Source organism: Oryza sativa, mitochondrion (genome assembly GCF_034140825.1).
Source record: "Oryza sativa Japonica Group mitochondrion, complete genome".
Lineage (NCBI taxonomy): Eukaryota > Viridiplantae > Streptophyta > Magnoliopsida > Poales > Poaceae > Oryza > Oryza sativa.
In genome coordinates this window covers 140,452-153,189 of record NC_011033.1, presented here as the reverse complement: position 1 = coordinate 153,189, position 12,738 = coordinate 140,452, and the positions used below count along the sequence as shown (strand labels likewise).

Below are 12,738 nucleotides of genomic sequence, written 5' to 3'. Positions count from 1 at the left end.
GCTTGCGCAGTAGCTTGAGTCCTGACAAGTGAAATTCCCAATTCACACACAGAGGTGAGAAAGCTTATGTGTCCCCTTATACCCGCATAGTTGTTGCAAGGCTTTCGTGACCAAGGTTACATTTTCATCCCTTCTCTCTACACAAATAGCATCTCTTTTCCAGATGTTCAATCCACAACTTCCTTTAAGAATGAGTTGGTCTGGTCCTCTTTTTAACGACAAGGTCAAAGACTTGTTCTCCCAATAAAAGGGGCTTATGGTCTTCATCCACTCCATCCCAAGAACTACATCATATGTTCCCAAATCTATCACCCTCAAGTCTACCTGAAATGAATGACCTTGCAATTCCAGTTTGACCCCGACACACTTTCCTTCACTGCACACTTTCAAACAAAAACTTCACTTAGGTTCTTATCTTAGATTCCCTTTATACGGAGTCTAGACCTTTTCTTCTTTTACTTCACACACAAAAAAGAAATATTGAAGAATATATAATATATTAGAATAAATGGGCAATAGTTAGGAGAGGTGCGCCAGAAGGTAAGGTGGACAGACCAGAAGAGTAGGGGTGCTTCCGATATCACCATGATCGGTAATGGAACGCTACGCCCTTGCTTTCTTTATGCCTCAAGGGTAATTGAATGAATTGAGGTTTAGTAAAATTCGATTGATCAGAAAGGAAGGGGAAGCTGGTGAATAACTTAACCCATCCTCGCTGGCTGGAGTTAGAGCTTTCTTAGGTTAGGAATCCACATAAGAAAGAAATTCTCATCGTTGACCACGAGCCATTCTAGACAGTGCGGACGGGAAAGCACTTTTTAATGGTTTTGGTAGTTCAATTTCAGTAAATTAGCCAAGGCATAAGGTATGTTTAGACGAATCGGCCCTATTTATCACTCTTGCTACCAGTTGCATAGAATCTATCATAAGCCGTTGTAAACAAAGGATTTTCCTATTAATAATTGGGCCAACCTACCAAATAGTAGGGTTTTTCGCACGGTACGGGAGTAGGTCTCTCCATCTAGGAAAAGCAAAAGCTGGACGATCGAGAGAAAGTAGGCTCATATTCCGGTTCAAGTACAAGTAGAGGATCACGCCCAAGCCTACATAGTTCCATTCCAACCTCCGAGGGTCTCAAGAAATCGACAAGAAAGCAAAGTAATCGGAATTCTTAACTTCGCTGATCCAACAACACCAGTTCCTCGATCTTGAGAGTATTTCAGTACTGGTACTTCGGAATCTGGAGCAAGCAGGTTTCATTCCTGGTAAAGGTGATTGGTCGGTACTCCCCTCTGCCAACCCACGAGCTAAAGGAAAAGGAAAGAGGAGAAGGAAGTAGACAAAAGTCGTGATTTCTTCATTACCGGAGCCTTCTCGGGTAGTCTACTTATGACATGGCTCGTTCAGAGGGCTCTTCGCGCTGTCTTCAATATTACTATTTCTCCAAACCAACCAGTAGTAGAAATTAAGAAATGGTAAGATTTGAGACTATGAAAGACCCGTTTGTTTACCAATTCGTCAACTATAAAGAATTTGTTACGAAATGAATGAGCAAACCAGCAGAACCAAGAAATGGGAGGGATGGGGTTTAAGGATTTGAATTATTTAACCTCCTAGCGAGACAAGCGTGGAGAATGCTGCAAGAACAAGAAAGTTTGAGCGCAAGGGTGCGAAATGTATTTCCCTGATGAAGACTTCCTAAGAGCAGACTTGGTTCAACTGTATTGATGTACAGAATCAGCGGATCTTGCTTGTGTCACAAGAGTGTTGTCCTCTATATTTACGTAATAAAAGGAGATCCCTCTGGCCAAACCAACTACGAAGTACGAGCAGTGGGCTAAGATAAAAGCTAGGAAGTTGGCATCGGGAAGTAAGAAGTTCTTGCTAGACTGAAGATGATCAATGAAAGATAGGGTTTGACAAACAAGCTGGGGTAAACGGATCCTGTTAGGAAGAAGAAGAGCAGGATGCAGGTACTCTTTAGTAAAGAAGGAACAATCCTCGTATTGAAACCGGTCGAGGAATATCCCTCACCCTCGTATTTGAAAAGAAGTGAATCAAATACAATAGTAGGTAGGAAAGAAAAGCCATCCTTTGAGTAGTAACTTTACCAAGGTAGAGATAGTCGAGAGCAGGATGCCGCCCTTATTCTGTTTAGAAGAAATTGATTCACCGGCAAAGAAACGACTACTGCGAGCAGGAGCGATGCAACCGACGGGAATCCTAATTGGATTGGCGGACTAGTGAAATGAATGTAATTTAGAGTTGGCAATGGGAGCTGGTGATAAACAGGTAAGGAAGCACTCGACGAATAGTGACATTTATGAATGCAAAGCGGGGCCAAGGCAGATATACGGATCAGGGGTATAAGCTAAAACAAGCAGAAGCAAAGCTTGAACCTTCTCACTGGGATTGAACTCTATGTTTCGATTGAGGCTAACGGAACCCAGGTTTCCTATTGACCAACCTCGTTCGCTCTACGTAACCTTACCCTTATGGGCAAGAACACGTATCTCGAACTCCAACCTTCTGACTACCTTAGGGCATTAGGCCTTAGAGTGGATCCAAGGTAGGGGAAAGACAGGACAATGCATGCTTACTTATCTTCTTATTTCCCCATTCCGTGCATGAGTTCCAAGGTGGAGTGGAGGAAAACTCAACTAAATGAATGCGCTTACCTCCCTCTCTTATCAGGACAGGATAAGAGCAAGCCAAGCCAACCCAAGCCCCTACCTATTCTATATTATAATCTATTGTATATTATAAGAGCAAACCTAGCCTACCTATTGTATATTCCTCCTTGTGGTTAACTAGACCAGTGATCTTTGCTACCTATTTATTTTTATCTTAATAGATAATGTGAGAGATAGGCGATGAAATGCTGGTTCTAAATACCTCCTAAATTAATGATATAATAAAACTCCTGCTAAATTCATTGTGCAAACTCATCTACTTGTAAATTCATTGTGCAAAATAACTCCAGGATACCATTACCTCTGTTACCTATTATATTCCATGACTGATCACATCAACCAGTGAGTGCTTAACAACTTCTACTGATACCGTGATTCCAATGAATTGACGTATATGAGCGTAGTTCTCTGGTACGCCGAGAGATGGATTCCATCCCTGAGGATAGTGATTGATGGTATAGAGTTTTGATAGAAAACAGGTATCAAAAATATACCAAAAGAAAGAAGAGAAAGTCGAGCCTTGATTCCAGAGAGAGAGAGCCATCTCTCTGGACTGCACTCTTATAGTCGACAGCTCTATGTGGCTTGTCAACCACCGGACCGTAGCTCCTCACACCGAGAAACCCAGTCTTCCCCCAGAAGACTGTCTTCCTCGACTATACATTCTCCTACCCCAAACACTCTAACCCAGACAGGGATTAGTTTTCAATAACACCTAGTTCGGGGCATGATGACTAACCTTCCTAACAAAAGAAAAGAGAGATAGGAAGGGAAGACCCACCTATCCATATAGAAAGAAAGCACCCTATCCCTCGCTCTGCCCAGCCAGGGCATAGATCACTCTCTGTTTACTCCTACTTCTGTGAAGAACAGAGGCATCCAAAAAGAGACGAGAAGAAGCCCGCGCCTTTGCCTGCTTCCTTAGCTACGTCAGAAGGTAGGGCCTGATTGACAGACGGCTCCGAAGTAGCAGGGGCCTGTTTGACAGAAGGAAGGGCCTGAATGAAGAGCGGACCAGACTCTTCTTTGTTTCAGCTGCTCCCACGCACGCAGACCGGAAGATCCCAGTTGTCCTGGACTAGACAAGTACGTAGAGATCTTCGTGGAACCGGGGAGGGAGTCTCAATCGATCTTTTCTAGGATTCCAACTCACGCCACGCACGAAGATTTTTCTATTGATAGAGTTAAGGGCTCGGCTCCCCCGACTCTAAAAGGTTAGGTTACTACCAGCTTGCCTCTACGGAAGAGGTGTACTTTGTATTGTCTGGGGGTCATATAGATCGGAACCCGGAGCGAGTTGAACGAAAACCTTACCCACAGCTACAACTACTGGCGCTTCAAAGGGCTTAGATTCTAAGGTAGGGGTGGAAGCCGTGAAAGCCTTTGGTACTTTAGTCAGGCGAGCAGCCCTTAAACAAAATCAAAGGCGCGACCATCCCCCCTTCCCCTATTTTTTGCATTTCATTCTCTATTTGGCCCGCCTCATGAAAAATGATAGGCCTATTGATTCGAAGTAAATACGAAAGGGTCGGTCAATAGCATAGCTATTTTTTTTTCTCCTTTCGAAGGAAAGGCCTTCGCATTCTTAATCTGGTAGGGCCGGACGGCTTTGTTTGCCCTAGCTTGGCGAATCCGCGCCCCTGACCGTTCTCGCGAAGTCTTTGCAACGGCTGGGAAACCAGTCTACGAAGCGAAGCCTATTGCCACGCCGACCATCAAATACGAGATTGGGCCCCTTCTCAAAGATGGAATGGCCCAGCCCAATAAAGGAAGGTTAACGTACGCGATGCCTTCCATTTGTACGAATGCGAACATACCCGACCGGACGTAGAGCCAAAATTCACTGGCAGACCGAGTCGGGCGCAGGTGCCAGATCCTTAAAGTAAAGTCTCTATCAGCCTAGTGTACCAACCACGTGGTACGACGGGCACTCAAAGACCTGGCGAATGAGGGCCCACCCCACCCAAGAGCGCTTATGTCATATGGGAACTCTTGGCTGGAAACAATCCTTATGATTTTGATATCCGGTTAGAATAATAAGAAAGAATCTAAGTCCAGGTTGGTTGGTGAGCCTAGTGATAGGAGACTATCTAGCTTGGTTCGGAGAGCACTTGTTGGGTTTAAGATTAGTTTTTTGCTAAATGTTACGGCCTAAATGCTGAACTATTGACCCTACTTGTTCGGATGGGTGTTCACCCCAAAGTGTTCCCGGATTGCATGCATACATCCGTAAGTAACTTAGTGCAACATGGCAAATTTCATTGAGAGGAATTAGCAAAGAAAAGAAATCTTCTTTCTCCGGGCCGGAGTAAATAGATCTGGTTTCAAGTAAAGCTGTAGGTAGATAGAGTTCAAGAACTTCCAAATAAAAGTTATGTATTATTCAGCAAATCATAATTACAATGTTATCCTGAGAGTGCTTGATATAAATACTATCAAAATTGACTTTTTCAATCACTAACTCAATGAATTGTATCTCAAAAAGGCAAACTTAGAACAAATTCAGTTCATAAGTTCTGTTTTTCTTTTTCCTCTCCATTACTTCTGTCTCCGGACGCATAGCTTTATTTAGTCTCCAGCCTTCTTGCTATAGAGCAGAAACCTGTCCTCATCTGCGTATCACATCTGCCTTTTGTCCTATTTGATTCTCATAGGGCTAGCCAATGAATGGTCCAAGAAAAGAAAGAAGGAAACTTCTTATATAGAGAGAACGGGTCAATAAATAGGTGCATGGCCCGCCCATCAAGAAGAACTTCCTCCACATTCTCTTTGTCTGATAGCGGCGGCAAGAATTGACATAGAAAAGCCAGCCGAGGACGGCGAGTTCATTTTTCTATTATAGCTCTTTCTCACCTCTCTGGTACTGATGCACTTTTTCCAACATATTCCTGATTCGCTTTTCACACGGCTTAGTTAATTCTTGACTTTACCGTTGCTAAACCATATTCTATAGGCCTCACTCAGTTCTGTATAGATTAAGTGCAATTCAATTCGTTAATGACCTCGCTTTGCTTTCTGTCTATCCACTCCTGCCCTACCTAGTCCGTTTCCTATGACCCCGGTGCTACATCCTAAAATGCAAACAAGCAACGACGCATACTAATTATGGCCTCTCGCTTTTTGGGCTCGCTTTTCGAGTGAACTTACATTCGGAACATTAACTGATTGTTCTACTTGAGCTCAAGTTCAACGCCGCTTAGCTTAACGTATTGACTTTGTTCTTGCGCACGCACCCTTCGGCTTCATAGGTGAACCTCTCCTTAACACTAAACGTTGCCTTGGAAGGCTTTGCCACTGTCTTGCCTCGCAGGAAAGGGACTCGTTGGATTTGTTTTTTCCGTACAGAAATCCTGAACCTCTTGCTTGCCAACGCTTGTAAATGAAAGACAATAGGCGGCGCAAATGGATCTTCTCCAATGAGTGTAATGAACCGATTGCTTTGCTTTTCACTTTGGAAATTATGTATGCAGTGAAGCCCGGGACACTAATCTAGATATATGCGCAGACACTGGTGAGTAGAACAGCTATGTATGTTAAGAAGTCTATATATTTTAATGCGAGCAGAGCTGAAAGAGTATTGACCTACGCCTATTTGATTTTATGTGATTGCCGAGAAAGCGTATGAATATCTCGCTTCCTGCTAGAAAGCCTAAGCGCTAAGGGGCTAAGCTAAGGTGTAGTACGACCTATCTATTGCTTATAATTCATTTTGATGCGTCACTTTCATATCTGCTTTGAACAGTCTCGCTTGAGTATTGTTTGAGCGTATTCAACTTCCAAAAATATCCACTATATATGATCAAATGCTACTCTTTGGTTAGTGAACTTCACTTGTCCTTTGTTCTTGCGCACGCACCCTTTGTCCTTTCCTGAAAAGAATCTCCGTTCTAGCACCGCTTAGCCGTGAGAAGAATACTGCGCTATCTCAAAGGGACTCTCACTCAATGAAGGTTGGCTGGCCCCATCCTACTCGCATCTACCATAGGCTACTCTAGGGCAGGGCTTTGAACCTCTCACTTTGAAAATCAGACCCCATACCCAGAACTCGGACTATGATAAGAGTTTCGCTCGGTAGATAGCCCAGCCGGGAACGAATCCCAAGCAATGAGACCAAGAGAATGCAGAATGTCTACTAAAGAGCTCTCTCAAGTGAGAAGTTCAGAAGTGCATGCAGGGGCCCGGGTTTCCGCTTTGCCTTGTTTCTTTTATTAAAAAAGTATGCTCGCAAGGTATTCACGTATGCGAGTGAGTAGTAAGCTGATTTACCTTGGAAAACCCCTTTCAAAGTAGCTTGGGTCCTGTAATGTAAGTAAGAAGAAAAGAAAGTAGGTCGTTAGAAAAAACCAGAAGGACTGGATGTAGATCGGAGTGATGAACGAAGGAAGATCTCGTTTAAAGAAAAGCTGTTGGTCCTGAGATTTCAATGAGATTTTTGTATGACACCCGTTTTGCTTACCTAGCTCAGTCTTTCTTTCTAATGGTTGAATGGAATTTACTATGCAAGGGCCAGGCCTGCCTATTTCAAACCAACTCCTTACTGCTATAGCTCCAACTGCTGATGTGTAGATTTAATAACATGTCAAAAATCTTGATCACTGCCAAAACCATACTTGATTGCTGTAGCAAAAGAACGTACTGGAACCACACCTACGGCCTTTCGTCTTTGAACGTAAGACACTGCGTGCCTTGTTCAAAAGCATAGGTGGCTTGAGCTCTACGATGACCTGGTAGCAAAGTCCCTCACTACTCGGATCCTCACCAATGACTACTCGGCTGCACCGGAAAGCCTGCGGCCTCTAATCTCAAATAGAGCTTGCTTCGAGGCGCGCCTTCGGCCTTTTATCGAATTTCATCCATCTTCTCTATGTCATACTTGGCCAGTGACTTCCAGAAAGAGAGCGTATTTCCAGGTCTGATGGATGCGAGCTGCAACACTTCCAAGCCGATTATGGGTGGCTCGCTACACTGTGAGTTCCACTCTAAGGGAAGGGTAGAGTAGTTGCTAAGTTTTCCACATAGGAAAATGCAAGTGATTGTACGAGATCAGTCAACGAGGCAGGCGCGAAGCGGCAAGGCAAGTGAGGAGTCTTGGATTCTCTTTGATGGGCATATCTCACTGAAAACGAGGCAGAGGCGCGAAGCGAAATAGTAGGAGTTATCAGCTAGCACATTTCCCTTTGCTATTTCTCCTTTATCAAGAGATATTTGCTCTATGCTCAGTTTAGAACTCACGTTGTCAAATCCAAAAGAGTATGCAAGAATGTGGCCCCTAAGAGGAAAAGCGTTCTTTTGTGTTCCTAGCTTGTTGAACACTGCACGAAATCTGAAGTCTAAGTGATAGACTGAGCTGGGCTGAGAACATCTGAAGTAAGCATGACCACTAGTTACGTGCTACCCAGTGTGCAGTGCTGAATAGGCCTTAGGGATAACCCCATGGGCATGTACGAAGAAGACTAGTGGGGAACAGCATGTCACCAAAGGTGCTAGCTGACCGGCACTTGTATTATTCATATTTTTGATTCTATCAAGCCGATAGCATAATCATTTTCTAACTAATCAAGTTATGTGACATCTACCGATCCCGTGATTCCGAATCAAGAGATGATTTGAGCAACTCGTGAGTCAAGTAGTAGATTAGCCCTCGTAAGGCCTCCCACTAGTTAAGTATCCGTCCTAACGTCAGGAATAGAGTAAAGGGACGACCTTTTCTCTCCTTTCCAAGTGCTTGCTCTTTCGTTAAGCATAAACTCAGATAGGCAATTGGTGTCTGTGTGTTTCATTGGTATGGTACGTAGACCCGGCCCAGTATTCATACGCGAAAGAAAGAGTCGATGATCTTCTAGGTGAACCTCCGCGCAAGAGAAGATACGATTGAGGCGCGCAGCGAGATCCGTTAAAGGCAAAAGCCAGTAGCAATAAAGTATTCTACACCGTATGTATCGTATTTGTTGCATAAAATCCGTACGTAACCTGAGCCCGTGCCTTATAAAAGGGGAAGGATAACTTCGTTCCTCATTTCCATCGTCTTCCGAGAAGCATCTTCTCTCCGGATTATTATTTTGGGAAGGTAGTCTCTCTTTATCATGTAGGTACTGAAAATACTCTTTCCGTAATAACTCTATATTCCAGTCCTCCTACCCGAAGAGCATTAGCTTCCTATTCAGTGGAAACCTCTTTTTTCAACAAGTGGAATTCCGGCACGAAGTGTTCAATCAAGTAGTAAAAAAGCCCAAAATAATGAAATAAATAGATGAGAGTAAACAAATAGAAGGCAAGAACCCCACATTTCAATCACCATACTCACTTGCCGAACCCTTCCCAGAAGAGAAGAAATGCTTCACTTGTCTTGTGGGTACCGGGCTCAACCAAAAACACTAAATGCAGTAGTCCAACCACTCAGAAGGAGCACCCTACTTAAATGTGCTCGGAGGAAGAAGGCAGAGCGATAAAGAGAAATGCGCGTACTCTATTTCCAGCTCAATGAACTAGACGGGCAGAGCCATAGAGAATTACTACACGACAAAAGGATTTAGGGAATTAATTCTTCTTCCTATTTACAAGCAAGCACTTGATTATTGACGTAAGACCTATTCACATAGGAGAAATCCTATTTCCGACAGACAATTCTCTAATTAAAAAATAAAAAGTTTCGGATGATATTGACTTACAAGTTTATCACTGTGACAAAGAGGAACGCACAATATCAAATATCTCATCAGATCGTTCTACACGAGACTTTCTTTACTATACTTTTCTTTATGGACTTTACTAGACTAGACTATCTGCTTGGTTAACCAATCCACCACTACCAATGGAGCACTCTACACTGGTTGAATGAAAAAGGCTTATGAACAAACAAGTTCTGGGCTAGAGTTTCGAAATGCAGTAAAGACAGGGAGGCCGGAAAAAATAAAGTGCACACCCCGAAAAGGTCACCAGGGAGACGACCGCCGTACGCTTTTCTGAAGATAGGGTTGTGGTCTGTTCAGTTCCCGACATTCCATCAACGTTGTCTTGCGATATCCGCCCCAATCCCTACCAGTTTTGTTCGGCAACATAACGCTACACGCCTTGTTGGAAGTAGCTGCCGTAAACACAGAGTAAGATGGAGACTTGGATGGTGTCGCTCGAAAGCAATATAAAGGCGGGTTGCCTTATGTCTGCCTGATGTAGATAGTTTCGGTCTCTTTTCTGGTCTGCCTGCTCATGGATCTTCTCATTTGTCAATGGCTAAACACGAGATCTCTAACTGAGTGTCTCTGATGGCTATCATCAAGTAAAATAAAATCCTAGGCGGTCCAGAGAAAGCGGCAATTCTATCTAGCTTGTTGTCTGCTGGATATAATCCTCCTACCCTATTTTTTCAAGATGGTATAGGGGTTCTCTTCGATCCGGTGTATTTGGTAGTCGTGGCTTCCAACTTCTAATAGGTGGAGGTATAGGGTTGGTTCGTCAAAGTGGAGATAGGACATAGGGTACAGCAATCCCAGTGGTTTGTAAGTAACTATGAATCCCTCGGCTTTCAGCTTGTCAATCCTTGTTCCAGACCGGTTGCAGGGTGTTCGCTAAAGGCAATTGTCGTAGGTCAAAGCAGCGTCGTAATGCCATAAGCGCTCCTGTAGTGGTAAGGTGTCCTCTTTCTCTAAACGTGGTAAGTGTCTGGTTTGTCTGTGTTAGGCGAATCAATATCTGCCAGCTCATCCTCTGCTTCTGGCGAGCATGACGTAGTTGGTGAAAAACCATCTCCAGTTACCAAAGTCATAAGTGAAGAAAATGTCGTAGTGTGGGTAAAGTGGGTAGCCTAAGTGTAAATAATCTAGTAAATCGCTTCGTTTGGTTTCGGTCCGTTGTGTAATGAATGAGAGAAGAAGTTGCTCGATGAGTGTATATCTCCGAATTGGTAAGCGCCGGTTTTTCCAAAGCAGTAAAATAGGTAGGCTTCTGTTCCTAAACACCCTTGACTCCGCCTTTCCTTTCTCCCTTCAACCGATCCAAAAGTTCAGCTTAAAACCTTCCCCTTCTCTACTCTCAACTAGTACAAGCAAGCCTTCCCCTTCTCTACTCTCAATGGTAAACTGGATCTCCTTTCTTTCTATAGAGAGAAGCACCTATCCCTATAGAAAGAAAGGCACCTAATCTTTATCGTCTCTACTGAGATTTCAGACCAGAAAGGAGTAGACTCTAGTTGAAATTGCGTATAGAAAGAGATTCGTCTTGTAAGAGCAGGTTGAAGCGCATAGGCAACTTCAGCTATATGCTTAACACATGCAAATCTAACGAAGTGCTCCTGGACGACTCTTTCTTTGAGATTCCGTAAGTAACCTAGTGCATGTGCCTTTGAAGAAAATGAAATACGAACAACCGAGGATGAGGGAGCAAAAAAATGATTTCTAAAGCCGAACGTCTTTTTTGTCGACTTGTGTGGTAAACTACTTTACCATGCGGATAAGCTTTGTTCGATTATGCATGATGATCCGATAATCATTCTACTTATTCTTCTGATTTTGGTTTTCGTATCACGGATGTTGGTTCGCGCTTTATGGCCCCGTTCTGCAGTATTGACGTCTCGCATTTTCACTACTTTTGTTGTTCTTTCTTCAGCGGTTTTGAGTGGATCGGTGGCACACGCCGCTGATAACGAACCTATTAATAATGGGGCAGCTCCCGCTGCTTACGGATCCGGGGCAGAAGGACCCTCAAATTCCGCCTTATTCACTTATACTTCCGATTTGGCGGAAGATTCGGTCAGTTCCGGGCGTAGTAGAAGTACCGCCTCGTCCTCCTTTCAAGAAAGCACGGGGGAAATGGACGCGCTGATGGCATCAACGACTCCTTCCGCGCCGCGGACACCCTCCGGGGGGGAACCTTCGGTCAATCAACCGCTTCCAGGGGAGCAAGCTATGCCTCCCGCTCTTCCCGTTATGCAGGAAGCTGCTAATCGGGCTCTGCCCTACGCGCCCTACCCGTATCCAGTTGACGAGATAATAGGAGGGGATTGCGTGCAATCCATTCAAAGGAGAATTTTGGGAGCTAATTTGAATCCTTCCGCCCATGACATGCAAATGTCCCGGATTCAAGCGGAGGATCTATTTGAACTGAAAGTTCAAATCATAAGAAAGATGGCGACCCTGCATCCAAGTGGCGATTGGATGGGATGGGGCGCGCGGGCCTTGGACAACCCCCGTACGGCCACTGGCGAGGAAGACTTGGCTAAGTTGCACAAAATGCTCGACGACCTACAGAGCCGGAATGAGCAATCCGCTACCTTCTGGCGCTTGGTCGAAAGAGTCCGCTTACGGGCGGATGAGGATCAAAACTCCGCTTCCTAGACATGGCTAAGAGAAGGGGGAATCTTCATGGACTGGCTTCCACCAATCGGAGTTTCGCGCATTTCAGATGGTGGTAAAGTGATACCATATAAGGAGCTCTTCCTCATTCAGTCATACTCAACAAAAGTAAGAAATGTTTGACCCTGATCCTTTTTTCATCTTCATATAGAAAGAAAATCGGCCTTCCTCATACTCCCCCCTTCATTCATGGAGTTGGAGGAATCCACAAGAGGCCTGCCCGTTCATAATTGCATAAAAGAACCATTTTATGAAAACTCTTGTTCCAAACAAGCAACGGATTGAGCGCACTAGCGCGAAAGCGTTAGCACGCGCATCCGTTTTCTTGCTTTGAATCAATGGGTTTTGTCAATGAATTAATCTACCGGCATCGGAGGGAGAAGCGGAGTCGGGAGCTGGAGGAAATAACACTTTTTGATGGACGGGAGAGGCAGTTGTTTCATTTCATTCGTTGACCCGGAAGGTCGTACAGCTCCATAATCAGAAGCGCAGGAAGCACTGACGAAGGATGGTCTAAGCCTAGAGCGGGAACAAAGCAGAGGCGGGGGCTATGACTAAAGCCCCCATGGATTGATACGAAACCCCCCAGACCAAGTAGTCGATCTGCCAGCACCATCAAGCAGGTACCGAGGTATTTGAACCTCCGCTTTCAGTAGTTTGATACTCGGGCTTCAGTAGCCGATAGGAGGTAGACCATG

General features: G+C 44.4%; 1 protein-coding gene across 1 annotated transcript; it reads left to right on the top strand.

Moving 5' to 3' along the window:
- Positions 1-11,155: 11,155 nt before the first annotated feature.
- orf288 lies at positions 11,156-12,022 on the top strand. The gene has a single exon. It carries the CDS (start codon positions 11,156-11,158, stop codon positions 12,020-12,022), a length of 867 nt encoding a protein of 288 aa, YP_002000563.1.
- The last annotated feature ends 716 nt before the right edge of the window (positions 12,023-12,738 follow it).